The sequence below is a fragment of the Erigeron canadensis genome, chromosome 7, assembly GCF_010389155.1.
Source record: "Erigeron canadensis isolate Cc75 chromosome 7, C_canadensis_v1, whole genome shotgun sequence".
Classification (NCBI taxonomy): Eukaryota; Viridiplantae; Streptophyta; class Magnoliopsida; order Asterales; family Asteraceae; genus Erigeron; species Erigeron canadensis.
In genome coordinates this window covers 9366819-9393113 of record NC_057767.1, presented here as the reverse complement: position 1 = coordinate 9393113, position 26295 = coordinate 9366819, and the positions used below count along the sequence as shown (strand labels likewise).

Genomic DNA, 26295 nt, shown 5'->3' with positions numbered 1-26295 from the left:
CGATTGTTGCACCTTCTCCACCGCTTGCCAGCCATCCCCTCATGTGGTTTCTTTGGAGGTAAATATTTCATGTTTCTTTTGTTTGTTGACGCTATATGATGATAACTTTTTACGTCTTACAAAACTTTACATTTTGGAATTGTTTTTTTTTAAGTATCTAATAGTCGTTTCATTTCGACTAACTAATGTAATTTTTAATTTGTCTTTTCAGTGATATTATTCGTTCGCATTATGTTGAGCTGAGCTGGTTATGTAACTGAAATAAGGATTAGGGTTCTGCATGAGTTTTCCAATACATATTTAGTTTTACATCTAAGTTGCAGTTTGCATATACAGATATTTGTTAGATATATTTTAATTCCTACTATTTTTAGATTAACATTGGCCGCTGTTGCAGCTACATTATCCATCGCATGCTATTGTTAATTGATTGTCCACGCTTACTTTTATTTGTTAGTCACGACATGAGAAGCCTTTATCATGGTATCCCGCCGCAACACGCTCGTACCATGCTAGTTATATTATAAAAAAATAGGTTCTTATTTATGGAAATGTTAAAACTTGTGTAATGTTTACACATAGCACCCTTAAAATGTTTTTATCTATACTACACACTTACTATTAATAATTAAATTAAACTATCGATCCCTTTAAATCAATTATTTTTACATCAATAACTTATACCACACGACATCGTCTCGCTACTAACAATTGCCTCCACTACCACACTGTCTTCGCGACGACTACCGCCGCATTGCACAGGTACCATACTAGTATATATATCTATTATATTATTAAAGAAAGATTGTGATGACATAAGATTTTTTTAAAATTGTATTACCACACATTCTTTTAATTTAATTATGACATCATCATATATCTTTTTTTAAAATATGTATCATTAATATAGATTTTTATTAAATGTTCATATCATTGTGATAGATTTTAATCACGTTATTTTTTGGTTATAATACGCCGAAAACTATGGTGTTTTTTCCTGAAAACGTTTTTTTTTTTGCCAACCGAATGTGTTTTAACGTGTGTCCACAACTACACAATTTCTGTTTCCGTTTAGTTTCATTTTTACATAATAATTTATAACAACTTTTTAACTTATTTAATTAACGCTGTTATTATACATTTTAATATGACAACATATTTTAAAACTACCGGATATCATTCGGTTTATTTGCAAAGCGTCTATTAATTAACTCGGGTTGAACTCGGATTGATTATTAGCTAGCATATATAATATATAGGGAAGGTGAATACTATAACATCTTCATATAAGATTTGTCAATTGTCACGGAGATAATGGATTGGAAATCGAGTATAAACATCATGAGGTTATTGGTTGGATTATATCTAAAAACTATTAAATGCCATTTTTATATTTAGTAACAAGTGAATTTAAAGAAAAACTATAAAAATAATAGATTCAAATTCTTAATGAGTTGGAAATCTTTTAATATAACTTAACATTCATAAACTCATACTTATGTGATACATCTGTACATTAAAAAAAAATCAAAAAGCAAATTATATTTTGTTTATAGCTAAGAAATTTATCAATTTATATATAGTGTTTATATATCAACAATGATTATTTATTTTTCCCCACTAAAATAAACATTAAATAAACTAATATTAGATACATTCTTTTCTGTTTTAAGATTATAAAATTAATTAAAAGCCTTTAATCAAATAATACGGTACGTGTGTTTCTAATTTATTTATAAAGTTGTTTTTGTTTAAACTTTATCCTCGTAGCATTTTACACTTTAGTGAAATGGGCTTAATATAATGGTACGTGTGTATCTAAAACATTTATAAAGTTGTTTTTGTTTATACTCCATCCTCGCGACATTTCACATTTTAGTGAAATCGGCTATCAAGAGTTGAAGTGTTAGCCCTAATTGATTAACAGACTTTATCTTATTATTGGCATGAAGTGTTTTGTAAAAAGGATTGAATAGAATAACCCAAGTAATACAATATTTTGGCTACTTTCAAATATTATATAACTAGATGTTCATTACCAAAAACATACGTTTCTCTTAAACAACTCATTGAACTTAAAAAAAACGTTCAATAATATCATTAACAAACTTAAAATTTTGATTGGCGGGTCAACTTAACAACTTGAAAACTCAACCTGGACCGATCCGAGAAATCATGTTGGTAGGTTAACGGGTTGAAAATCTCTTATAGTTTCAAGTCGGGTTTTAAGCTGAGTCAATTATTGATAGTCTGGCTATTGTCTATAAACAACTTAATCATACATTTACAACATTTTAGTGGAGTAATGTATATAACCCCTATACATACACATTAGTTAATATTTATTAAAACTATTTATGGTAAATGTTTTTCAAATTATAATTATAATTTTTTTTCAATAATAATATTTTTAAGCTATAAAAGGTCATAAAACCCTCTTTATGTATATCAAACCCATTTTATATATACTATACTTCAAATTCTACAAGTGTTTGAAAATTATCTTAAATGTATGTTCGATTTTATACTAAACATCATTTTTGGTATATGATAAGCCGTATATTTTTTGCAATGTCTTTTATATGTACATGTTATTATGTAACTTTTAACGACCGGGTATTAAACTAGGACGGGTTGAAATTTAAGATCAGACACTTCAACCTGGACCCGACTTCGGTTGACCAGACTAATACATGGGTTGGCGAGTTCACAGGCCTAACTTATTTTAAATTTCAAATAAAAATATCAAATCAACTTTTATGTGGTTTATAAAAGGTATGTAGATATGTAAATAACGACTATTATTAGTAAAGCTGTCAATGAGTTCGAGTTGACATGTTGATGGGTAAAAAACCTGTGACCCTGACCCAATCCATTAAAAATTTCAGGTCAGAATTTTCAACTCTGACCTACAACATGTCAACCCAAACCAACCCATCAACTTGAAAAAAAAATTGGTTGTCGGGTTGGTGGGTCAAATAGGCTGGTGGGTTGACGGGTTGGCGACTTAAGGTTAGGTCAAATAGGTCATATGAGTTATAAGAGGCTAGTAACAGGGGCTGGGTCCAAGCCGGCATATGGAGGTTTGTGCCAACATTAGCCGCGCGTTTTGTAAAGAAAAGCGGGGCCCCAAAAAATGATGTGAGGGGAAAAATAAGAGAAAAAAAAAAGTTATAAAAAGGGGGTGTTCCAGAAAAATAAAAACCTGATGAATAATGAAAGAATAGGGGACGCTACAAACTCTTCATAATAAGAGGCCGTACATGCCCCGTTTAAAAAAGTTAAACTTTGAAAGAAAATAAAAAAAAATAAAAAAAACAAAAATGAAAAAGGTATCAATCTAGTGATCTATCCATCAACTTCCTGAAAATAGTAACAACACATATCGAAATCAAAAATCAAAATCAAAAATATAATATAATAATAACAACAATAATAATACAAAGATTCCACATCATCTTTTGCTATAATCACTAAACAGATACACAGAAAGAAAGAAAAACATATAGATAAATTGATAGTAGTAAAGTAGGTAACCGGTTTTTTGTGTACAAATCGAAATTCACCCGATCATCATCATCATCACCGCTTCTATTCCATTCCATTCCAATCCAATCCAAATTCCATTATTATTATTATTATTTTTAATTATTATTATTATTCACACACTCATTTCCTTTATTAATCACATCAAAACATGAATCACAACTCAGGTTTTTTTCTTTGTATATCATTTTTACATTTTTGTTTCAATTTATTTTTCTTACTTTACTTTGTTGTGGATTCACTGTTGTTTATATTATTATTATTATAATCATTATTTGTTACTTCACATTTTAATTCTGAATGTTAGAAAAAGTTTGGCCCAATGATATTTCATTCTGTAGTAATTCCGAAATAAGGCGGTATAATTTTACCGTTTATCCGGACAGAAACTTAATGAGTAATAAAAAAAAAATGTAATTTGCTTAAGGTTCGGTTAGTTTGGATATGTAGTTATTTGAATGCATTTAGAACGTATGCGAGATGTAGTCCGTTTGTAGCGTAACTGTTAGATATAATTTTGTCTACGTGGCACGAGATATGTATTTTGTTGATCATACTCGGCTTTGTAGTTCGTGTGACGTGAATTTTGTTGCTTTTCGAGTATCTTGTTTAGCCGAGCTATGTTAAATGATTATATTATATATAAATATTATTGGTTGTATGTGCATTACGCGTACAATTGAATGCATAATTCATGATTGCCATGTATACACTTGACGACTTCACGTGTTAAACAAAGTGGCACGTGTACTTGGTGTTTTCGGTGCATTAAATTATGTTGGATAATTTGTTTGCATGGTTTCCATGAAATGACTTACGATTGAATGCATAATTCATTATTTACAAATTATAGTTTATAATTGGCATGTTTGTATGCTTTGCTATAGGGAGTGCCGAAGACATGGTTCCTCCAGTTGAAGGCGTTGCTGGGGGTGGGACGGCTTATGGATGGGGTGATGGTGGTAGCTTACAAGATCCAACTCTATTGAGAGGGACAATCGATCCTACTAGAATTCCATCTTCCGAACTAGTACATGTATGGTGCATGCCTAGTACTGCAAATGTAGGATCTCAAGAAATGCCTCGACCTTTGGAGCCTGTAAGTATCTAAGCACATGATTTGAAAATCATATGTTAGTTATCAGATTTTTCAACTATAAAAACCCAAGTAATCTGGAAAAGGGATTTTGAGTTTCTGTGTCTTTTACTCTTCTACAACACCGATATGAAATTTAGTAGATTTGAGATAAGGACAAATTTAAAAGGGAAGAATGATAGAAATGCATTCTGCAGATCGATAAGTTTTCTCATCTGCTTTTATAGTTGTTTTGATCGGTTCTTATGCTTTTGAGACATGGAATTATGAATTTGGTTATCTCTATCAGGGTTATCCATTCTTTCTGTTTGTTGTTAGATTCTAACATCTGCAAAATTGCTAATGAAGATCTGCATATTTGTTCTATTTTCTAAACTACTTTATTTCAAAGGTATCTCTTTTAGCTGCGAGAAACGAGAGAGAAAGCATTCAAATTGCTTTACGTCCTAAAGTTTCTTGGAGTGAATCCAGTAATGCCGGGGTTGTACAAATTCAATGTACCGATCTCTGTTCAACTTCTGGTGACAGGTTAGTTTCTCTTGCCACTTGTGTTGCAGTATCAATATTGATTAAAGTTTTGTTCCTACTTAGGATAACCATTAAAGTTGGTTATGACCAGGTTAGTCGTTGGCCAGTCAATTACCATGCGGCGTGTGGTTCCTATTTTGGGTGTTCCAGATGCACTTGTACCACTTGATATGCCAGTTTCACAGATAAACCTACTTCCAGGGTATGATTACCTAAGTGATAGTGACACTTAAAACTTGAAAAAGCTTTTGTGTTGACTTTTGATTCGACTCATATGATCCTTTTCTGCAGAGAGTCTACTGCCATTTGGGTTTCTATTGATGTTCCAAGTACACAACCCCCGGGGCAATATGATGGAGAATTTATTGTGACTGCTACCAAAACAGATGCAGAGTGATTGCCTATTCTTTTTTCCAGTTAAATATTAGTTGTTAAATTCTAAATCTGTTCACATGTCTATATGGAATTTAACATATATTTTGGTTACTAATAGTAATTATTACTTTGAAGTTTATACCTCTTTTGTAGCAATCCATGTTCATTCAGGTTGATTTTATGCAGATCCGCGGCACAATTTCTTAGTAAATCTGAGAAATATCAAGTGTACAGGGAACTCAGAAATTGTCTTGATGTCATTGAGCCAGTTGATGGGAAACCAGTCGAAGAAGTGGTGAGATCAGAACTTTTTCTGCAATTATAACATTTGTATCAGCACTAGATGTGGAAATTTTGACCGATTAAGTTTTGAGTTGGTCAAATTTTTGTATCTCGAACCAGTCAAATAAAACTAAAAATGCTTGTAACAGAACGGTTCAAACAGGCTGGAAGTCCCCAAAAGTTGATATCTTGAATAGCATACAAACTTCTAAATCATCTTCGCCATATATCTAGTTATTATCTACTACTAAAAATATTACTATGTTTATGTGAACTTGGTCCGTTAAATTTAGTATTGAAATGGTTAAACTGAACCTGTTCTGTTTTGACCGTTACCTGACCTGCCTATCTTGAGTTCTTGACAACTCTAATAATGCATCAACACCTATGTAACGAACCGTTCAAGTAGTCTTCTTGTTTTGTCAGGTAGAAAGAGTGAGATCTGCAACTACGACTTTAAGAAGAGTTCTTCTTTCTCCTTCTTTTTCGGATTTCTTTTCAGAAAATGGCCCATTAGATATGATGGACGAAGATGCAAACCTTTCAATACGGTTGAAGCTAAGCTTGACTGTCTGGGACTTTGTACTTCCAGAAACACCGTCACTTCCTGCCGTCATTGGCGTATCCTAAATTCTTCCATTTCTTCTTTTTTTATTTTTATTTAATTTCTTGCCTTAATCCTTGACATCTAGGACCTTTCTATAAAAAAATGTCTAGATCCTTAATGATATTAAAGATATCGGATACTGTGATTGAAGACCGTTTTGGTGTTGAACATGGGAGCCCCGAATGGTATGATGCTCTGGAACAGCATTTTAAGTGGCTGCTTAAGTATAAAATCAGTCCTTACTTCTGCAAATGGGGTAACAGCATGCGTGTTTTGACCTATACCTCTCCATGGCCTGGTATGATAGATTATTACAAAATGACCTTTTAAATAATATTTTTCAGTGGTCAGAATTTTGATATCTTTAAATCTGTCTTTTGTGTAGCTGATCATCCAAAATCAGACGAATTTTTCTCACACCCTCGCCTTGCAGCTTATGCTGTGCCATATAGCCCTGTAGTCTCACGGTATGTTATAAAATGACTTGATTGCAGTTTGTAGTATCATTGACATGGCAGTTTTGACCCTTTCATTTATGAAAGTGTCCATTTGGGTTAAGATTACATGGGTTAAAATAGAGTTTAGTTAAAAAGGAAATGAATCTTGGTCAAACAGTTTGAACGTTACTCAATTTTTGTTTTTTAGGTTTTATTGCATTTTAATTTGTTATATTGTAAAGTTACATCATTAGTGTATCTTTTAATCACTCTAGTACTTTGTAAAACAGTACAAATATAAACTTTGTAGACACATGTCTCTTGTATCGTAGATTATCCATTTTGGCGCAAACCTGCCCAATCCACCCATTTTTCCACTTCTACCATATCATGAAATAATGACAACACTGATTCCTTATCAGTGGTGATTTAGCAAAGGACTACCTACAAAAGGAAGTTGAGATCTTAAGATCAAAAAGTCATTGGAAGAAAGCCTACTTTTACCTGTGGGACGAGGTACCAACAGTTTAACCAAAATTCGTTATGCATATATTTGGTATGTTCTTTGGCGATGGACAATTATTGTGCCCTTTCCAATATCTACCATATATTTATGTTACATCCTTCTTGTTGGTTTATCTGAATATGGAATAAATATCATTTTTGCAGCCACTAAATCTACAACAGTATGATGCTATTCGCCACCAAGCTAGTGAAATTCATGCCTATGCACCCGATGCCCGTGTATTGACAACATACTACTCCGGTAAGAGAATCTCAAATTGGAACTTAGTTATGTTGATCAATAGCTATATTGTTTGGTTATTTTGTTCATAACTGAATCCAAGTCATCCCCTCTTTTATCCTATAAGGTGAACACGATCATAATTTTATTAGAAAGAATAGCACGGAGTACCACCAAAAGAATAGGAACAAAGATATTTGTAGTTTAGCTCACGAACCTTGTGTTATTTTACTATACATATTAATCCCTATCTATTTATTTTGTTCTATTAGTCATCCAAGTGAAAGAAAATGATCTTCATCCATAAGGGCATCTCTTCTGTTACTTATAATACAACATAATTTCTACCAAAAATAAAATAGAAATGATAGTATGTAATCTACAAACTGTTGCTTACCTTGTATATTGTGTGTACATCAATATTGTACTTTGTGTTCTGATAATGGACTGTAAAGTTGTAAAGATATGTTGTTGGTTCTGTAAGAAAGCCTACAAGTTCTAAGATCTGAGGTTTAATACTTTAGTAGTGGGCTTTAATGTGTTTCTATGGTTAATTATTTTTACTTTACCCTACATTTAGTGGATAAACCAAATCATAAGGTATTTATTTGGCTAGATTTTATTATTAGTTTTTAGGGTTTTATTGGAGAGCCTGTGGATAAAGTACCCCTTAATCCTTGGTACTAACCCATAATATTAAAACAGGCAACGCCTGCTCATAACTTAACATTATCCTGGATATGCAACTATGCAAGTAAACTTTTGCAGTGTATCATAGGATAAAAATCATATTCGAATCTTGAATTCTGCGTATTTTGTTTCCCGAAAATAGTGATCAAATATCATCTGCTACATTGCTTTTGATAGAATGTCTGCTGATAGAATCGTTAAAATCTGCATCTCTTTTGCCTCCTTTTATATATTGTGAAGGGTTACCTGCAAACATCCTCTTTTTATAGATTATATCGGGTAAATTCGTGTTTTATGTCCTTACCTTTGATGCTAAAGATGATCTGAGACTACTTCCTAGCTTTATATAGGTCCGAGTGATGCACCTCTTGCTCCAAATAATTTTGAAGCTTTTCTGAAAGTACCGGGTTTTTTACGCCCTCATACACAAATATACTGTACAAGGTAATAACATTATTCTTTTATCTACCTTTTCATCTATTTACAGTTAAGTAGCTTAATGTTTCTTTTCGCATTTTCAGTGAATGGGTGATCGGTAATCGGGAGGACCTGGTGAAAGATATAGTTGCAGAGATAAGAACAGAAAATGATGAGGTTAGATCTTGATGCATTCTACCCAAATCATGAGATAGATACTCTATTGATTGATGTTCATTTTAGTACAGGTCAAAATTGGTCAGCCGACCGATAAACACTTTTTAGCCTTATTTTTTTCGATTTTAGAAATTAGAAGAGATAAATATCAAATAAAACTATTTGGGAGGTTTTAATGTTTTATGCATTAAGTTGACATTTTAGGTGATGTTTGATGTGTTGAACCTTTTGATTTAAGGAAAGTTTTTATTTGTATTGATTTGACCCTGTTTAAAAGAAAGTATTAACCCTGATAGCCCTGTCTACAAATTACTGGTTCAAAAAATCCTTCTCTGATGAATCTGCAAGTGCAAATTGGAGAGTATCTCATGTAAAAGGCTCTAAGTATGCGTCTGAATTTATGGATGATATTGACAGGAATGGTGGACATATGTGTGCATGGGACCATCTGATCCCCATCCTAACTGGCACCTGGGTATGAGGGGTACTCAGCACCGTGCAGTGATGTGGCGTGTATGGAAAGAAGGTGGAACTGGTTTTCTGTATTGGGGTGCCAACTGCTACGAGAAGGCGACTGTTGCCAGTGCCGAGGTATGTACATGCTATATCATATACGGACTTTTATTTATTTTTAATTTGTTTCCATTATTAATTTGGGTGTGTATGACAGATCAAGTTCAGGCGTGGGCTACCTCCGGGTGATGGGGTATTGTTCTACCCTGGTGAGGTGTTCTCATCCTCACATGAACCGGTGGCTTCTCTTAGGCTAGAGCGGCTTTTAAGTGGTTTGCAGGTAGTGTTATGGCTATCATGTTATTTTTTACATGTTTCATGATCTAACACCATCCATCACAACCATTATTGCAAAGTTCAACCTAGATTCTGAAAACCAAGCATGGCCATTCTGGCCTACCTTCAAACAGGTCAATTTGGAACATTTTTTAGGTTTAACAGGTTAAATGCGAAAGCTAAAAGACTTAAGTGGTACGAAAGCGGTTCTAGGGTACTCAAATGCATAACCTCCTAATTATCTGATTTTTAATAAATTTGAACAAATTTCTGTTATGTTTCACAAAAATGTATAGAAAAGCTGCATGTGGATTCTGGGAGTATCCTTAAAAATAGTGACATGAGATCTCTTGATAACTGTAGCGGCTCAACACGACTCATTTGGTGACCTGCAATAAAAAGTTACCCATCCTGTGTATTTTGTCATCTTTTATTGAAATTGTATCGAGGCTGCAGAACCAAAAACTTCCAATTAGCAGCCATTATGCTAAGATACCCTTAGGGTACATGGACTAGATGAATAAGGCTCAAAGCTTTTAGATCAATAGAGGCCTCGGCAAGAGGTATCTTGACCCTTCACTTATGAATGAGTCAACTTGGGTTATGTTCTGTTTGTAACAGTTCATAGAGGATATTGTATGAAGTAGCAAAAAAAGAAACAAGTGAGTTGGAAGTTAGAAAGCTTATCCCTCCTAATCCTAATAAATTAGATTTAAATTTTTGATGGCTAGTCTTTCGGGTTACCTGACGTCCTGACTCATTTTGATCCATACAAAACTTTACCCATTCTTTCCTCTTATACATGAGGCTGGACCCACCCTTGTTGCAATCTTTGCTAACAGCTTTCACATGGATATGCATTGTTTTTCTTCTTTCCTCATCCATTGTCTACTGTTTTTTGCCAGGACATCGAGTACCTGAAGCTCTATAGCTCAAGATTCGGCCGTGATGAAGGGCTTTCCATTCTAGAAAAAACAGGCATGTATCTAGGCCCAGAGCGTTACACTCTCGACCACAACCCAATTGATATGATGCGGGGGGAGATTTTCAGAACATGTCGTTCGTAGAGGTAGTATTTTGGTGTACTGATATACTGTAGTCATATGAATGTTGGAAATCTAAATTACAGCATAGGTTAGGTAGTGGTCATGTTTTTGCTTCAAGTATGACTTCAAGTGATGACCCTGAGGGTTTTCCATCCTTTTGTTTATTTATCTGTATGTAGTGGTTGTGCATAGAGCACATGAGCTCATAAAATAACACCAGCTCCCCATAGTTCAGTGGTATACTATATCTTATACTGTTCTGTTATGATCTCGTGTATACTGACCAAACAAATTTCGAGCTTCATGATTACGTGACAAGTAGGCATGCCTACTGATGGGAGTTCATAGACCAACACATTTGTTGAATGATACAATTTTTATAAGAATTAATGCAAGTTGCAAGCAAATAATAAGTCGTCAAAACCAGGGCCTTTGTGGCCCAAGTCAAATGAGATGTTGATGTTCATGTATCCGAGCACAATTCTTTCTTCCAATATTGTGGAATCTTATATTTGCAGCTTAGATATTGTGGATTTGTGGCTCCTTTTAATTATTAAATTTCATCTCAAACTTGCCTATTTCCAACAAATCAAGAAAGTAGCTTGATATAGTGATTCTGATGATTTAAGTATTCTTGTCACGGTTGTTGGTTGCTGTATCAATTGTTAATCTATTACTGAAGTCTGAAGGTGTCTGAAAATTGTTGTATTGCTTACCTAACTGGGCATTGACTGATCGGTTCTATTGTAACCAGCTAGACCGGACGGTTTTCCAAAAAAGCAAATCCATACGCAGATGTTAAGAATAGTTGAACTCTTTTCAAGTCAGAATGTTGATATCTGTCTCCAACGTCTTAGTTACTGTAAGTACATATATTTGTAGGCTAATGTTTCTCTGTAGAACGGCAATATCATACTGGAACTCCTAAGCTACATGAATCCCAAGGAACCTAGCCCTTCCGAATACATCCGAATACATCCTATATAATCTACCTTTCTAAAATGTGAAAAGTAGAACTTGAATCCCAATGGAAACCGGGCTCACCAACCCATACATCACCAATATCTAGCTTGTGAAGATGACAGCTGAAGCTCCATCCTCGAGGCTTTCTGGATGGAGCCAAATTTAGTATAACATGTCACTTGTAATTAATAATTATAGTTGGTATAAGTTAGCCAGATATGAATCATGCTTAAGAGTCAACACCCAATGAAATTCTTTATATTCAAATATAGGAAGAAATTTATCCATCTTTCACACACACACACACAAACATAAACATGACTATTTTCTTGCTACTTCTGTTTCTTTCACTCATAATCCTATTTACTGTTTTATTCAAAACCATATGGATCCCACTTCGGATCCAACATCACTTCCGCCGACAAGGCATCACGGGTCCCAACTATCGTCCAATATTTGGCAACTCAGCTGGGACCCGAAGAAAGATGATTGCCCAGGCGGAATCATCACGTTCAAATTCTTTTAGCCATGACATAGTTGTTCAAAAGGTGATGCCACATTATTACAACTGGTCAAAAGTTTATGGAAATACTTTTTTGTATTGGTTTGGGTCAAAGGCTAGACTGGCTGTATCAGACCCGGAAATGATCAAGGAGATATTACTGAATAAGAGTGGGTCGTTTGGGAAGAATCGGTTTAACCCGCTGGCAAAGGTTTTGTTTGGGGAGGGACTTGTTGGGTTGGAAGGGGAGAAATGGGTTGTCCATAGAAGGATCACCAGTCAGGCATTTAACATGGAAAGAGTTAAGGTAAAAATTGCATAAAGTATATTTGTAACATGTTATCTTTCCTCTCTTTTTTTTTGAGTATCCAATCCGGGGAGGTAAGATGTATAGAACCTTACCCCTACCCGAAGATATGGAGGTTGCTTCTAGAAGGACCTTTTGCCATATTGTGGGGATGAGCATCTAACCTTTGGCCTCTGTTTCTATAGGTAGTGGGTTTTTCAACTGATTGACCCTACTTGTTTTTGGTCCATGTCTTGAAAAATAGAGGATAAATTTGCAAATTTAGTTTATGTGAAAATCTGCAATACTTGAATACCATTTACTGTTACTAATTTAAACTTGAAAAAACTTATGTCTCATTTGGGTCTTAGGAGTGGGTACCCGAAATTGTAGATAGTACTCGAAGTATGATGACAAAATGGGATGCCAAAACCGGAGGTAGAAACCACTCTGAATTTGAAGTAGATGTGCACAAGGAATTTCACAACCTTTCAGCAGATATAATTTCACGGACAGCATTTGGAAGCAATTTGATAGAGGGAAAACAAATCTTCGAGTTGCAAGAGCAACAAAGTGTGATTGTCTTGCAAGCCTTAAGAAATGTCTACATACCAGGATTCAAGTCAGTTTACAGTAACTACCACTCTGTTTGTTATACTACTTGTGTTGTGGTTCATATTCTGGGGGTATCTGAGATTGCCTTTTTTTTTTTTTTTTTCTTCTTGTTTTCTTGTTTGTAATGATTATGCTTTTTGATATAAGTAGTGATTAAACTTTGATTTAGGTATATACCAACCAAAAAGAATAGGCTCCTTTGGAAGCTTGAGAAAGAAACGACCGAACTGATAAGGAAACTGATCAATAAGAACGAAAAGAAAATGCAGAATCCAAATACACTACTTGCCTCATTGATGTCTCCTTACAAGAAAGACGACATCCTTAATCTAAAGGAGATTGTGAATGAATGCAAGACATTTTACTTTGCAGGAAAGGAAACAACAGCTAATCTTCTGACATGGGTGTTTCTCCTTCTCGGGTTGCATCAAGAATGGCAAGACAAGGCTCGAGAAGAAGTTGTTCGTGTTTGTGGTCACAATGTGTTTCCTAATGCCGAGACTTTGCCAAGCTTAAAGATTGTAAGTCGCCACAAGTCTATAATTTTTTATGTACACACCTTTAGATTTTTAGACTGATCTTTTATCTTTGTCAAATAGGTTAGCATGATCTTGAGCGAGACACTAAGACTATACCCTCCGGCGGTAATGATGATGAGGCAAACCATGAAAAATGTGAAGTTAGGGGGTAGACTCGATATTCCAGCTGGTACACAGCTTTACTTGGCCATGACAGCGGTTCATCATGATACAAAAATATGGGGACAAGACGCAAATGAGTTTAACCCAATGAGATTTGCAGAGCCTAGAGACCATTTAGCCTCATTTTTTCCGTTTGGTTTGGGTTCTCGAGTTTGCGTTGGCCAAAACTTAGCATTGGTTGAAGCGAAAATAGTCTTGGCTATGATTATTCGACGATATTCGTTTGCAGTGTCACCTACATATGTTCATGCTCCAATGCAGTCAATAACTTTGCAACCTCAGTATGGTGCTCAAATAATCTTAACCAGGATTTGAATGAGTCCGACATAAACATGTTCTATTTTTGTTTTCAACTATCTTAGATGTTCGAACCTTTTCATCTTTTACATTCACAACTCGAAGTTTCTTGTTATTATTTATTAAGATGAATATTACAGTACTACATAGGTTCAAGGTAGAATATTACAAGTATTAAAGTAAAATAAATAAAACAATAGTTTTTTTTTTTTTTTTTTCTGAAAATCACCTTGCATCGTGAAAATTCTTGTGTATCTATATATATATATATATCTATGTTTCATGAATCTTTGTTGCAACAATTTTTTATTCTTTTAACTTTCTTGCAAAATTCATCCCTTTTGTTTAAACTTTTACAACAATGGTCCCTGTCATCAACAATCATTACAAAAGCTCTAACAATCATTAATGACCGTTAGATTTTGTTTGGGTGTTTAACTAGAGTTGAAAAAACTGTTGTACATCAGGACCTTAACAATTGTTAAAAGCTATTTGAGTTCCGTCCCTTTGTTAAAAACTGTTGTACTAGGAGTTACGTCCCTTTGTTTAACGGTCGTTAACAATTGTTAAAAGCTATTTGAGTGTCTAACGGGATTTACAAAATTTTCACTAAATCAGCTCTATTTCTCTAATGGGCGTAGGAGGATGTAGTATTTGTTTCAAGTTAGTATTTTCTACAGGCCGCCTCATTTATTTGTTTAGGAGTCGTATCTGGCTAGGAGGTTTGACCAACCTCAAAGGTACATGTCGTTTATGAACAACTTTATATGCTACAGAGGTGAACATAGGTTATTTTGGAAACAAATTATAAGTTTTAGAATAACCTCACATATATGTAATGTCTCCTAAGGCAACGTTCGGGTTACGAACATCGTTTGACATATACTCGATGTAATTCATGATATAAAAAAGGAGAAAAAGAATGTAGAGAAGCATTTTATTCTACAGGCCATTAGTTTGTTAGTTTATTAGCACTTATAAATATCTATTAGTATGGTACCCGCGCAATGTGGCGGTAGTGATGGTGGCGACAACAATTTAGTGTTGTCGGTTGTCGGTAACAAGTAGTAATGACAAAGATGTGAAATGACCAATATACTTTCTCACCTATTTATAACATTTACCCCTTAACTTATAAAATACATAAACTACCCCTTTATATCAATTAGCTACACTACTCACCGATGCCACCGCCACCACTCCACCTTCGTTACCACCACCACCGCCACAACTTTGCATAGGTACCCCACTAGTACCATAATTATACTCATGTAATGCATGACGAAAAGTGGTATTCAATCAGTAACGACACTTGTAAATACATATACTAGAAATGTACCCGTGGTGAATGGTATCTTAAGGAGCGCGTTGTAATCAGTTAGTACATGTGACAATGGGTTAAAATGGCTGGCGGCTGGTTTGATCACCTTTTGGCTTATGGGTACGTAAAAGTTGTATTGTTATTTATGGTTTCCGGATAAATCACCACTGAGTAATATTGATCAGGGGTTCGATCTTCGTATGCAAAGGTTGGAAGGTCTTTTTTACTATTTAGATAGAAAATGGAAGCAACATCTTTACTTAGATAGATGTAAGGTCTGCCTACATCTTAATTACCCCATACAGCGTCGAGGTATTGATGCTAAAAAAAAAGACACTTAGACAATTTGTTTATTTCTTTCTCTCACTGTAAATATGTAAATAGTTTAATGACATAATTTTTTTTTTGAGAGTATTAAGTTTTATAGTGAACTTCCTTTCTAATAAAGTAAAATGTAAATTATTTATTGGAGATTTTGGGAATAAGTTTACCAATTAAAAACCAAACAATATAAATTAGTACCTTTGAATCCAATCAGACGATATTGTACTTATACAAGTTAGAGTGAAGATGACAAAAGCAAAACAGTATCTTTTTTTGTTATGACATTTTACCTTTTATTTTAATGTTAAATAATTGTTGGTATTTATGGTTAAATTATTAGTTGATGAATGAAAGACAAAGGGAAAGGGGGGTTATAGGGTGTCCACTGCCTGCCACTCTCCGTTTCTCTTCTCTCTTTCTCTCTTACACACACTTACTGTGTGTATATATAAATTTACTCAAAATACTTCCAAGTTTCCAACTTTCATCCAAATTTCAATTCTTTCTTGTAAATCTTGCATTACCCATTTGCTGTTTTGCTTCTACACTGTAAGTTTTTATGTTTCTTGAATTTCTTCTTTTCAACTACATTCATATCATTTATCATCAATATATATAGCAATTATATGTATCTATAATTTTCTAATGTGATGTTTACTGCTTGTTTTTTAGTATTTTTGTGTGTTACCCAAAATAAATTGTGAATTATGTTGTTTCTGATCTGGGTTTCGTGATTTATATAGTTTGGTACAAGATCTGGCATAATTTGATAATTTTTTGTATGTTAAAACTGAATTTATATAAATGTAGATATTTTAAGGATGAATTTCTAATAACTATTTGATAGTTTTATATAAAATGAGAATTTGGGAGTACATTTTACAACAACTATAGCCAAATCCGCGAGATAAGTGAGACATGGCGGAGGTGAGATTTAGACAGTCATATCTCTACCCGAGAGTAGAGATACTGCATCCAAAAAGACCTCCAGCAAGAGTGTGGCAGAATAATTCGGTACAATGTGATTTTTGGGAGTACATTTTGTTAGGTAGAAATTGTTTTGGAGATAATGTATGTTTATATTATTTGTTAACTATATGATTATGAAAGTTTGTGTGTTGGTAAAAAAGGACATGTGTATTCTGTTTCTTTTTCCCTTTTTTGACCTCACAGGAAATGTGTGTTCTTTTTTCTATCTTCTTTCTTTTCTTTTATTACTTTTGGGTGTGTATTGGGCAAGGTGTGATACTTGTGAGTAATTGAAAATTATGGTTGATCTGTTATTCATTTGATTTTTCTTTCAGCATTTCTCTCTAGTCGTGTGCTTTTCGTCGTTTTCCAGAAGTTCGTAGTTGAGCAAGTAGGTTTGAGGATAATGTAAAAGTGTGTGAAATTCTACAATTAGGTGTTGAACTTGACTTGCTTACGTTTTTTTGTATTTGTAATTTCGAGAATAATAAACAATCTATCTGTTTTACATACAAAAAAGATAGATTACCAATAGAAAGAGATTTTCCTAATAACAAAGCCTTTAATGACGCCGATTACCTTTCCTTTTCCAAACATTTTTCCAAATGCCTTTTAATACTGTAATCCTTTTCCTTTTTCTGTTTTTTTTTAAAAAAAATCTTTTTTGGAATAGCTATCTAAAAGTGAAGTTACTCTTTGTTATGTGGTTTGTGTGCATTGATGTTGGAAAGATGAAAATAATGTTTTCGAAATGCATTTTGTGATAGATAGATAGAAAATAAATAGACGTGGCATTAATATCGTCTGTTTGATAAGAAATTGTTATCACTTGGTACAATAGTACATTTGCATTGATTGGTTTCATATAGCTCTTGTAACCATCAACTGATCAACACATATTCCAATTTTATACTTGATACCTCACATTTGTTGAAGTAACATGAGTAAATTCAGATGTCAATACGACCTTAATTTATGATTTTACTTTAAGTTGCTATGCTGCCTATACATTATGGTCTTAATGCACATGGGTAGTTTTATAAGATGTATTGTAATAAGGTAACCATGATCATATGTAATGCTGAAATGTTCAAAGATATATGAAGTTGAATTATAGATTATAATACGATCTTTATTTGTTTATGGATACGTGAAAGCTGTATGACTAGTTTGTTAAGAGGTTGTATATTTGATCATATTCATGGGCTCCCACTCACACCCTCTGACCTATGTTGGAAGACGGTCCTTATAAGTTATCAATTGGAATGATTTTGCTGGTGACACTTCATGACATGTATGTTAATATTATTGAAATTCTATAGGTATTCAATGAAGATGTCAAAGTCAACTCAAAGAGTTCACGTATAAATCATGTTTTAAGCAAGTGGAAGTGCAATAATTATAAGTAGCTGGCTAAAAATTATATTTGTCAGATTGTCAACTGATCCAAATTGGTTGGTGGAAATTAGAATATCAATACTATTTGCATTTCTTTTACATTTTTTTTATTGTTGAGTAGAGTGACTGTTTCTGATTGTTGGATATAAAATCACAAACTGGTAGCAATAACAGTTGTTGTTTAGAATTTCTTTTTGTAACTAAAAGCTATGACTTAGATTTAGTTTTATATGAAAAGTTATACTAATGTTTATTTCCACCTTTTGTTGTCCTTTGTTGACATGAAAGTCTTCCACTACTGAAATTGTGTGTTTATGTAGGATGGATAATGCTTAGTGTTGTCTGGCTGCAAGCCTTCAACCATTAGAACTCTAGAACCAGGATGAAGTTTGTAACAAAGAAAGTGCTCAAGTCCATAGTACCGCTCCGGTTAAAAGGGAAATCAGCCACTCGTTTTTGTTTTTTCCCAAAAAGTAAAGCCGAATATGGGCCAGGAAACACACCGGTATTTCTTAATGTTTATGACTTGACACCGATGAATGGCTATGCTTACTGGGCAGGCTTTGGCATCTTTCACTCTGGTGTAGAAGGTATGTAGCTCAATTTTCTTGTTTAAATTAATTAAATGGGATTATCTCTTTTATTATGGTTATTATTGAATAATGTGTATAAGGATGTTTTTACATGATGAAAAAGAGCCTACTTGTAGCAATCTTCTGATATCACTTGATAATTGATCCATATTCATATGGCCCTATAACTGTTATGTTATTTATCCTCTTCCCATTTGCATATGTAAATATTGTCTTGTCTGAAGTCTTCATTCATTTACACATAATGGAAGTATAGTTTTATTTTCGAGATAGTGATCTGACCCCTTCTTCCTGTGATTTCCTGGAAATTAAGTTGTTGTAGATTGCAAATGGGGCTGTTGAGCGGGTTCAGTAACATGGAATCGCTGCCAGTTATTTTAATTGATAGTTAATGTGCTAAATATTACTCCTTATTTTTATTAAAAAATAGTGTTTCATAACCCATTAAACCTGTTTCCCTTCAAAGCATTGTTTTTAAGTGTATCTATTTGACTCGCTAAAGATTCATAAGCTTTTCCTTTTAGCTTCTCTTATTTGAGACTAACTCGTGAAATATCAAAAGTTTCTGATGCATTATGGCTGCACTTGACAGTTCATGGTGTAGAATATGCATTTGGAGCTCACGACTATCCAACTAGTGGTGTGTTTGAAGTCGAACCAAGGCAATGCCCAGGGTTCAAGTTTAGAAGGTCAATATTAATCGGGACTACATGTTTGAACCCTGCTCAGGTCAGAGAGTTCATGGAACAGCATGCTGCATACTACAATGGTGACACATATCACCTTATAGTCAAGAACTGTAACCATTTCTGCAACGACATTTGCTACAAGTTGACTGGCAAGCAAATCCCAAAATGGGTTAATCGATTGGCTAAACTGGGTAACATTTTCTGTCTGTTGAACATGTGTTTTTAACTAAATTGGTAAAATGTGCCATTTGGGTGAGTTGTGTAACTCGTGAACCTATCGTTGTGGTTTACGAAATATTTTACAACTCATTTGCCCATTGATGATAAAATAGAATCCAAATTGGCCCATTTTATAAGTAAATCAGTCAAGACTGTTTCTTGTAGTTCTCAACGTTAAATGCACTCTGGATACTTATATTGTTGAATGACGTTGTAAAATTGCAGGTTCGGCATTTAGTTGTGTTTTACCAGAAGCTCTTAGAGTGTCAGTTGTGCAGCAGGATCCTCGTTGCCTAACATTAGAGAGTGAAAGCGAGAAGCGAAGGCTAAGAAGCAGTAGTTTTAGTTGCCTAGCATCAGTTTCGTCAAGGCAGAAACACCTGTCAACTTCTTCATTGTTTCTGCAGTCACCTTTGAAGGGGTGCTTACCATTGAGACCTCGTGTGCCAATTGACAAGAAGGTTACCGGTTAGAGTTGGATTTTTTGTTTGTTTGAGAAATCTCCTTAAAAAGGCGGTTATGGTTTGATCATTACTTAGCTGTGTATGTTGTAATCAAACTATCAAAAGCTTTAGGAGAATCTATGTATTTATTAACTTGGGTTTATGCAAGTAGATAAGTTGTTCACACTCGTTGGTTTTCTTGTCATCCCAAACGACAGTTTTTAAAAGTATGAGCAAAATAGTATGTCATTCAAAAAAAGAAAAAAAAAAGAACTCAAATATGATTTAAGGGTTGCAAGATGGGATTACGGGAAGATCATGACAGATTAAAATTGTGAATTGATGTGTTTGGAGCAGTCAACACCGGTTTGAATTGTTAAAACTGGTCAACCAAACATCTTTTGTTTGGTCATTTTGACATTGCAAACAATTTTCTGTGTTAAATATGATTATGAAAATAACAACTTCCTTCTTAACTAAATGATTTGAAGACATTAGTTAGCCGGCTTTTTGATGGCTTAAACCATCTAACACACAACCTTCTATATTCGATGTGGTTGACCTCAATTTCTGGTGTGTTTCGGGTTTTTTAAAAAAACTCGCACGCGGGGAGGGGGCTCACCCTAAAATCTGCGTTCTGATTGCAGTTTGTTCTTTTCTTTTTTGGTGTCGTGTGTACTGTAGATGTCATATATGCTTGGTTCTGATTGAAGCGTGTTCCTTTTTCTTTTTTTGTTACCACTCCCTCCACCGCCAAAAAAAAATAAACATAATTGACTTAACAGACAAAATGGGTTAATATCATGTATCAAAATTTGGGACTAATCACAGTTTAACCATCACATTGGGACCCTTGAGTAACTTGTTCATAAATTATTGCTAATGGGACAGGCAATAATTTACAGGCTTCCAGCATATAATACAATACATCAGATGTTTTATCTCAAGAACATAGGACATTCAGCAGCGACAAACCAAAGAAATAGAATCCGATCTTCGTCATCATCATATTGACAAAACGTTGCCAGCTCCCTGGTGTACCATTGAACCTTTGCAGGATGATGATGTGTCCAGGCCATACTCCAGTGAACATTTGTGAACCAAATAAATAGATAAGTACAGCCATACTTTTCTATAAATTTCACTAAATTTTCTTTCTTCTTTTCTTGAGCAAAAGAATAGAAAAAAATATATATATACAGATGGCGTATCTGTATCTTAAACTATCGTTGTCAAAACAAACCTGCAGGAACACAAAAGAGATGCTTCAGACCCCAAAAAACACACACTTATAATCGGCTTCTAGGGCCAAACTGAAAGAAAGAAAGTCTGATCAAAGAAACCCAGAATCACCATCATCATATACTTGATCGGTTTGACAACACACTTTATTCAGTTTAAATTTTCCTAAGATTGATATAACGTTACACACAGGAAACATCTGCATATGGTTTTGCCTTGCTGTGTTTTCAAACTGTACACCCAATGGGAACTAAGTTATCAGTTTTAAGGGCCTATCAATCTTCTTTCTGATGCAAAACAGTAGGCCTACCATTCAGAGCCGCATGATATACTCGTTTCTCAGCCAAACCGATATCTGACATTATTAAGTTACCCTGCACAACAAACATTATTGATAATTAGACAATAAGACATGATTATGATAAAAATGAGGTGTTGCAGAGAAAGGGATCAGAGGAGGAAAATGCCATTCATTTGAAAACATTGTGAATGGCACATTGGCACATCGTAAAACCAAATCATCAATTTTAATCCAAAAATAAATAACTAGCATATGTCATCAAATGATACTGCAACTTATTTAAACTGAAAGGTGCATTTTCAATATTTTGAAGTTTTGAACGATCATTCAATAAGCACATGTACTATACTAGTACATTATTCTAAACGAATAAATGCGAAAGTCAGACTTGCAATGTCAAAGAGACTTGTACGACTTGGAAAATTAATGGATATCCTTACATTTCAAAAAATAATAAAAAAATATTTACATTCCACACGGTACAAGTAGAAAAATATAGGATCCACAGATATCCATAGTAGTACCAATGTTTAAAAGATAAGAGTTTGACCACAAAAATGAATATATGAGAGAAACAAATAGTGTCTGGGATAATTAAAAGTGAATCAATAAACATACCTCACGAGCCATCAATCTCCGGACATTTTCTGCATACAGTTTTGGATTATCCTTCTCTTCTTGTGAGGGGTAATAAACAGGCAACCTTGTCACCGTCATTTTATTTACAAACTGGCTAAGTAGCAAGATCACATGTCTGACCTGAAAAAAGGAGACGATATTGGAATGTTTAAGAGATAAAATACAGGGACTCTTTTTCCGAATTAATAATTATAATTTGTAGCATCTAATAACGTACCCCGGATATGGAATCCCATGCAGGGCTGAATCTCTCATAAGGATACTTCAAAATAACAGGAAGAACAGGAGCTTTTGCTAAAAATGCACCAGTTTTGAATGGAAGCAAGTAATCCCCATTTGTAGTTGTCCCTTCTACACAAAGAAACAATGTATATAAATAAAGATAACTTTAGGGTGCAGACGGTTTTAACATCTCACAAATCGAAGATGAAACTAAAGAATTTAATACCTGGAAAAAGCATCATCATGGGTGCAGATTTATCTTGATGAGCTTCTTGAATTCTCTCATTCACGACGGCTGCAAGTAAAAAGTAAAATATGCAACTGAATTACACCAAGAACATCTACTTACTTTAAAACGATGAACTATAAAGAAAGGTAGCCTTCATATATATGAAAGATTTTCCATAAACTATGAGCAGAAGAATAGTTTCCAATAAGATGATATATTCCATTTCACCAAGTGAACTAAATATATTCAAGCCTCAATAGTATTTGATCAAGGTCTGTTTGTTTTTGCATGGTTCAGTTTACTAAATCATTATGTTTTCAAGTAACGTTGGGGAAAAACCAACGAACTACAAAAGCAAATTAGGGATTAGTACCCCATAATGTAAACAACTTTACACGAATTGTTATAGTGTGTATCGAACTTCAATCTTGTGTATTGTATGTAATGAACTTACAAATCTTGTGCATTGTATGTATTCAACCAATCAAAACTTTGACAAGTGGCAACTTATGTGGTTGCCACATATACTCGGATACATACAATGCACAAGATTTAAAAGTTTATTACATACAATACACGTGATTGAAGTTCAATACATACTATAACTATTTGTGTAAAGTTGTTTACATTCTAAAATACTAATCCCAATTTAAAACTAACTTACAAAAATACATTTTCATCCTTCGATTTATTGATCACCTTTCATGGTTTATTATTCTCATCCATAACAACCCATAATGATTAGTTGTTATCCCTAATGAAGGGTTATTTCATGAGCTGACAGATACTGAAAATTCAAAAGAGATTGATGAATATATATTTATATTTACACTGATCTCATGGACATTGTAAATCTTAGGCGTCTTAGGAAGTCCAACATAAATTTCGAAGTTCCATTTTTTTGGACAAAATTTCATCTGCAAGCACTCAACATGCATACTACAACTAACATTTTTCCAACGGTAGTAGTACTAATCACAAGATTTTGCTAGTAATTGCTGAGAACATGCAGGTAATTACAGACCATTACTTAAAATTGTTTTTGCAAAAGATAACCAATGATAAGCTTTGGATGATACTAGGTCTACTTCTTGACATTAACAGTGTTATCGTCAACTGACGGCGTCGACCATATATGAATGTGCTTATGTATTGTAGAGAATATGAAAATAGATGAAGCGTGTTAAAGGAAAATGTTGAGCATATATCTTGATCACCGATACAATCTCAAGGATATATAATGCAGTTAAGAAAGTAGCATCAAAAACTTGAATACCTGAGACACCCTTTGTATTTGATGATTTTGACTCACGCTGGACATATACACAACCAAGGCATTTGCTGAAAAAACCAAAAAGACAAAAGCAACTTTAATTTGTAAAGTGGCATAACTGATTATTGCAACCAAAGAATGAACAATTACAAACTCTGTTAAATATGAAGAGTCCAATGCTCATATAAATTATACAAACAAAGGTAACTAGTATACGCGAAGTGAAAATGGCATATGCCATTGGATTTGATTCAAACCAACCTTATAAGACCAACCAGAGGAAGCTTGCCCACTGATCGCTTCGGAAAAGAAAAGAAAAAGGAACAAGTCAATTATATTACCAAAGACTGCCTAACCACATATATCTTTTTGGATAGTCTAGTAGACATACCTTTGCAACAAAACTTGGAAATGATGAAGACATATGGTATAGAATATCCATATGTGAAACATGATTTGATATGATCACTCCAGGTCTCTCACTTTCCTTGGATTGCTCATTTCGCTCCACCTAACCATTATAACGAACCAGAATAATCAAATTGCCATTCTAAAAACTTGTACTTTCAGCTTACTATAGCACAAAATCTGGTTTTACAATGAACATTTAATACATCAATATTAATGAGCTACGGATGCAACTACAAAAAAGATTGTAAATTTATACTTTTACTGTATTCGGATAACACAATGATAACTACTGAACGAATGAATTAGTGCATCATCACCAATTCATCACATTCCGTATTCTCCATCCATCTCATATTGAGAGCATGATTCAGAAGAAAAGGGTTCTTAAGCTATATAGGGCAGAAATGCTTCTAATGTTACAAGTTGATGCACTAAATATATCAAGAGAAATGCTACACTTTCAAACAAATATGTCGCCAATTAAATTAACTCGTTTCTATCACCTCTTTGTTAATTAGACCATCTCACACAACATATTTGCTATATTGTGTGCTAAGTCTAGCACTTCTGTGCATTAGACACGTGTCAGCACTAAGATCTAACCTAACCTTTTTATTCATCAGAAGACCTTTTCTCTTAATTCTTTTCCTTATGTACTGACTATCGTTACCTCGCCCTACTTGCAATAAGACACACAATTTATAAACAAACTAACATCAATTCAATTCACCAATTCCATTAGTCTACTACTCTTATACTAAAATCATGTCACATATTTATACTTAACCCGTATCGTATACCAAACTACAACTACACAGAGCCTCTCATATTTTCAAAGTCTCAAACAATAACTCCTATAAAAAACACCTACATTGCATAACACATACATATAAATATATACATACATATATACACTCAAAAAGGAAACTACCTCGGTATCGCAATGCCTTCTCGTCTCCTCACAAATCCAATAAAACCCGAAAGCAAAAAGCATTATCCTAGATAAAACTCGACCAGACCAATACAAGACAACCCTTCTCCACCCACCCAAATGCGCATAATCCTCCTGACCTTCTTCTGAATCTTCCTCTTTATTCGGTTTCACAAACGAAGTACACAACTTACATATCAAGTAATACAAAACCACAACAAAAGTAGCCAAAACAACCCGCAAAGGAACAAGTGTCAAGAATGCAAAAAGCAACAAACTTTTTTCATTAAACGACACTTTGCCACGACCCATTGTGCCGTACACATCGTGACGCACATATGGTGCGTATTTCTTCTCAAGCTCTTCAATCGATGGTGACGGTGATGTGGGGTTTTGTTGTTGTGTTAAAAGAGGTTGTTTGTCTTGATCAGAATTATTATCGGAATTGTTGTTTTCTTGTTGTTTTTGTTGGGGTTTTAAATCTTGGAGTTGTTGTTCATGTTTTGTTTGTTGAGAATCCATTTAAATTTGGGTGTGTTTTTTTTTTTCTTGATTTTTAAGGATTATTGTTAATGTTGTTTGTTGTTATGGGATGGGAAGGATTGGATTGAATCATAGGAAAGACATGACTGAATGTGAATTTTGGGGGTGGTTGAACAGGTGGTGTGTTTAAGATTGTGTGTAAATTGATATTGATAGATACAGCTAGAGAAGGCAACCTTTCATCAGATAGATTGATTGATGGGGGAATCTTTATCTTTTTTTAAATCTATATCTATTATCTGATTTTTAAAAAAATAATAGTAATAACAAATATTCATCTAACTTTTAATTACTTGTACGTTTGATTATGTTTTCTTTAAATTATTATTACTAATTTAAAAAGGGATAATTACCCAAAAATACAATCAACTAATGCTCAAAAGTTATTGTGTGCATGAATTTTAGGTCAGCTTTATTTGTAACAACCCTCATTTTTATAATATTATATA

General features: G+C 33.9%; 4 protein-coding genes across 5 annotated transcripts; 3 read left to right on the top strand and 1 right to left on the bottom strand.

Moving 5' to 3' along the window:
- Positions 1–3433: 3433 nt before the first annotated feature.
- On the top strand, positions 3434–11000 carry LOC122608586. Its single transcript, XM_043781683.1, has 16 exons — positions 3434–3713; positions 4434–4645; positions 5034–5170; positions 5262–5372; positions 5462–5563; positions 5732–5840; positions 6254–6448; positions 6564–6732; positions 6820–6901; positions 7294–7387; positions 7541–7637; positions 8657–8750; positions 8828–8900; positions 9318–9491; positions 9571–9693; positions 10595–11000. The coding sequence occupies exons 1-16, from the start codon at positions 3698–3700 to the stop codon at positions 10754–10756; spliced, it is 1950 nt and encodes a 649-aa protein (XP_043637618.1). The 5' UTR covers positions 3434–3697; the 3' UTR covers positions 10757–11000.
- A 1006-nt stretch (positions 11001–12006) lies between these two features.
- On the top strand, positions 12007–14244 carry LOC122608481 (cytochrome P450 734A1). The gene is made up of 4 exons (XM_043781585.1): positions 12007–12507; positions 12858–13108; positions 13271–13622; positions 13701–14244. Exons 1-4 carry the CDS (start codon positions 12016–12018, stop codon positions 14115–14117), a joined length of 1512 nt encoding a protein of 503 aa, XP_043637520.1. The 5' UTR covers positions 12007–12015; the 3' UTR covers positions 14118–14244.
- Positions 14245–16108: 1864 nt separating this feature from the next.
- LOC122607305 (deSI-like protein At4g17486) lies at positions 16109–20241 on the top strand. Its single transcript, XM_043780252.1, has 4 exons — positions 16109–16293; positions 18432–18701; positions 19297–19584; positions 19838–20241. Exons 2-4 carry the CDS (start codon positions 18494–18496, stop codon positions 20083–20085), a joined length of 744 nt encoding a protein of 247 aa, XP_043636187.1. The 5' UTR covers positions 16109–16293; positions 18432–18493; the 3' UTR covers positions 20086–20241.
- A 605-nt stretch (positions 20242–20846) lies between these two features.
- On the bottom strand, positions 20847–26033 carry LOC122606919 (lysophospholipid acyltransferase LPEAT1-like). 2 transcript variants are annotated; one of them, XM_043779810.1, is made up of 9 exons: positions 25304–26033; positions 24353–24472; positions 24223–24260; positions 23965–24029; positions 22686–22754; positions 22455–22588; positions 22217–22357; positions 21608–21671; positions 20847–21298 (listed from the first exon to the last, which is right to left on the bottom strand). In XM_043779810.1, the coding sequence occupies exons 1-9, from the start codon at positions 25823–25825 to the stop codon at positions 21288–21290; spliced, it is 1164 nt and encodes a 387-aa protein (XP_043635745.1). In that variant the 5' UTR covers positions 25826–26033; the 3' UTR covers positions 20847–21287. The 2 variants fall into 2 exon arrangements, with proteins under 2 accessions (XP_043635745.1, XP_043635744.1); XM_043779809.1 differs by lacking the exon at positions 20847–21298 and having other exon boundaries at positions 21386–21671; positions 25304–26030.
- Positions 26034–26295: the final 262 nt, after the last annotated feature.

What these genes read in the sequence shown, in the direction of transcription:
- LOC122608586 (XM_043781683.1), top strand. An exon ending in TGCCTCGACCTTTGGAGCCT is followed by an intron (nt 4,646 to 5,033) that starts GTAAGTATCTAA and finishes TTTATTTCAAAG; the next exon opens with GTATCTCTTTTAGCTGCGAG. An exon ending in GGCTTTTAAGTGGTTTGCAG is followed by an intron (nt 9,694 to 10,594) that starts GTAGTGTTATGG and finishes GTTTTTTGCCAG; the next exon opens with GACATCGAGTACCTGAAGCT.
- LOC122608481 (XM_043781585.1), top strand. Translation starts at nt 12,016, where the DNA reads ATGACTATTTTCTTGCTACTTCTGTTTCTTTCACTCATAATCCTATTT. An exon ending in TTAACATGGAAAGAGTTAAG is followed by an intron (nt 12,508 to 12,857) that starts GTAAAAATTGCA and finishes TTTGGGTCTTAG; the next exon opens with GAGTGGGTACCCGAAATTGT. An exon ending in CTTTGCCAAGCTTAAAGATT is followed by an intron (nt 13,623 to 13,700) that starts GTAAGTCGCCAC and finishes TTTGTCAAATAG; the next exon opens with GTTAGCATGATCTTGAGCGA.
- LOC122607305 (XM_043780252.1), top strand. Translation starts at nt 18,494, where the DNA reads ATGAAGTTTGTAACAAAGAAAGTGCTCAAGTCCATAGTACCGCTCCGG. An exon ending in CTTTCACTCTGGTGTAGAAG is followed by an intron (nt 18,702 to 19,296) that starts GTATGTAGCTCA and finishes TGCACTTGACAG; the next exon opens with TTCATGGTGTAGAATATGCA. An exon ending in TAATCGATTGGCTAAACTGG is followed by an intron (nt 19,585 to 19,837) that starts GTAACATTTTCT and finishes GTAAAATTGCAG; the next exon opens with GTTCGGCATTTAGTTGTGTT.
- LOC122606919 (XM_043779809.1), bottom strand. Translation starts at nt 25,825, where the DNA reads ATGGATTCTCAACAAACAAAACATGAACAACAACTCCAAGATTTAAAA. An exon ending in CCTCTGGTTGGTCTTATAAG is followed by an intron (nt 24,030 to 24,222) that starts GTTGGTTTGAAT and finishes TGGTTTTTTCAG; the next exon opens with CAAATGCCTTGGTTGTGTAT. An exon ending in CATGATGATGCTTTTTCCAG is followed by an intron (nt 22,589 to 22,685) that starts GTATTAAATTCT and finishes TTCTTTGTGTAG; the next exon opens with AAGGGACAACTACAAATGGG.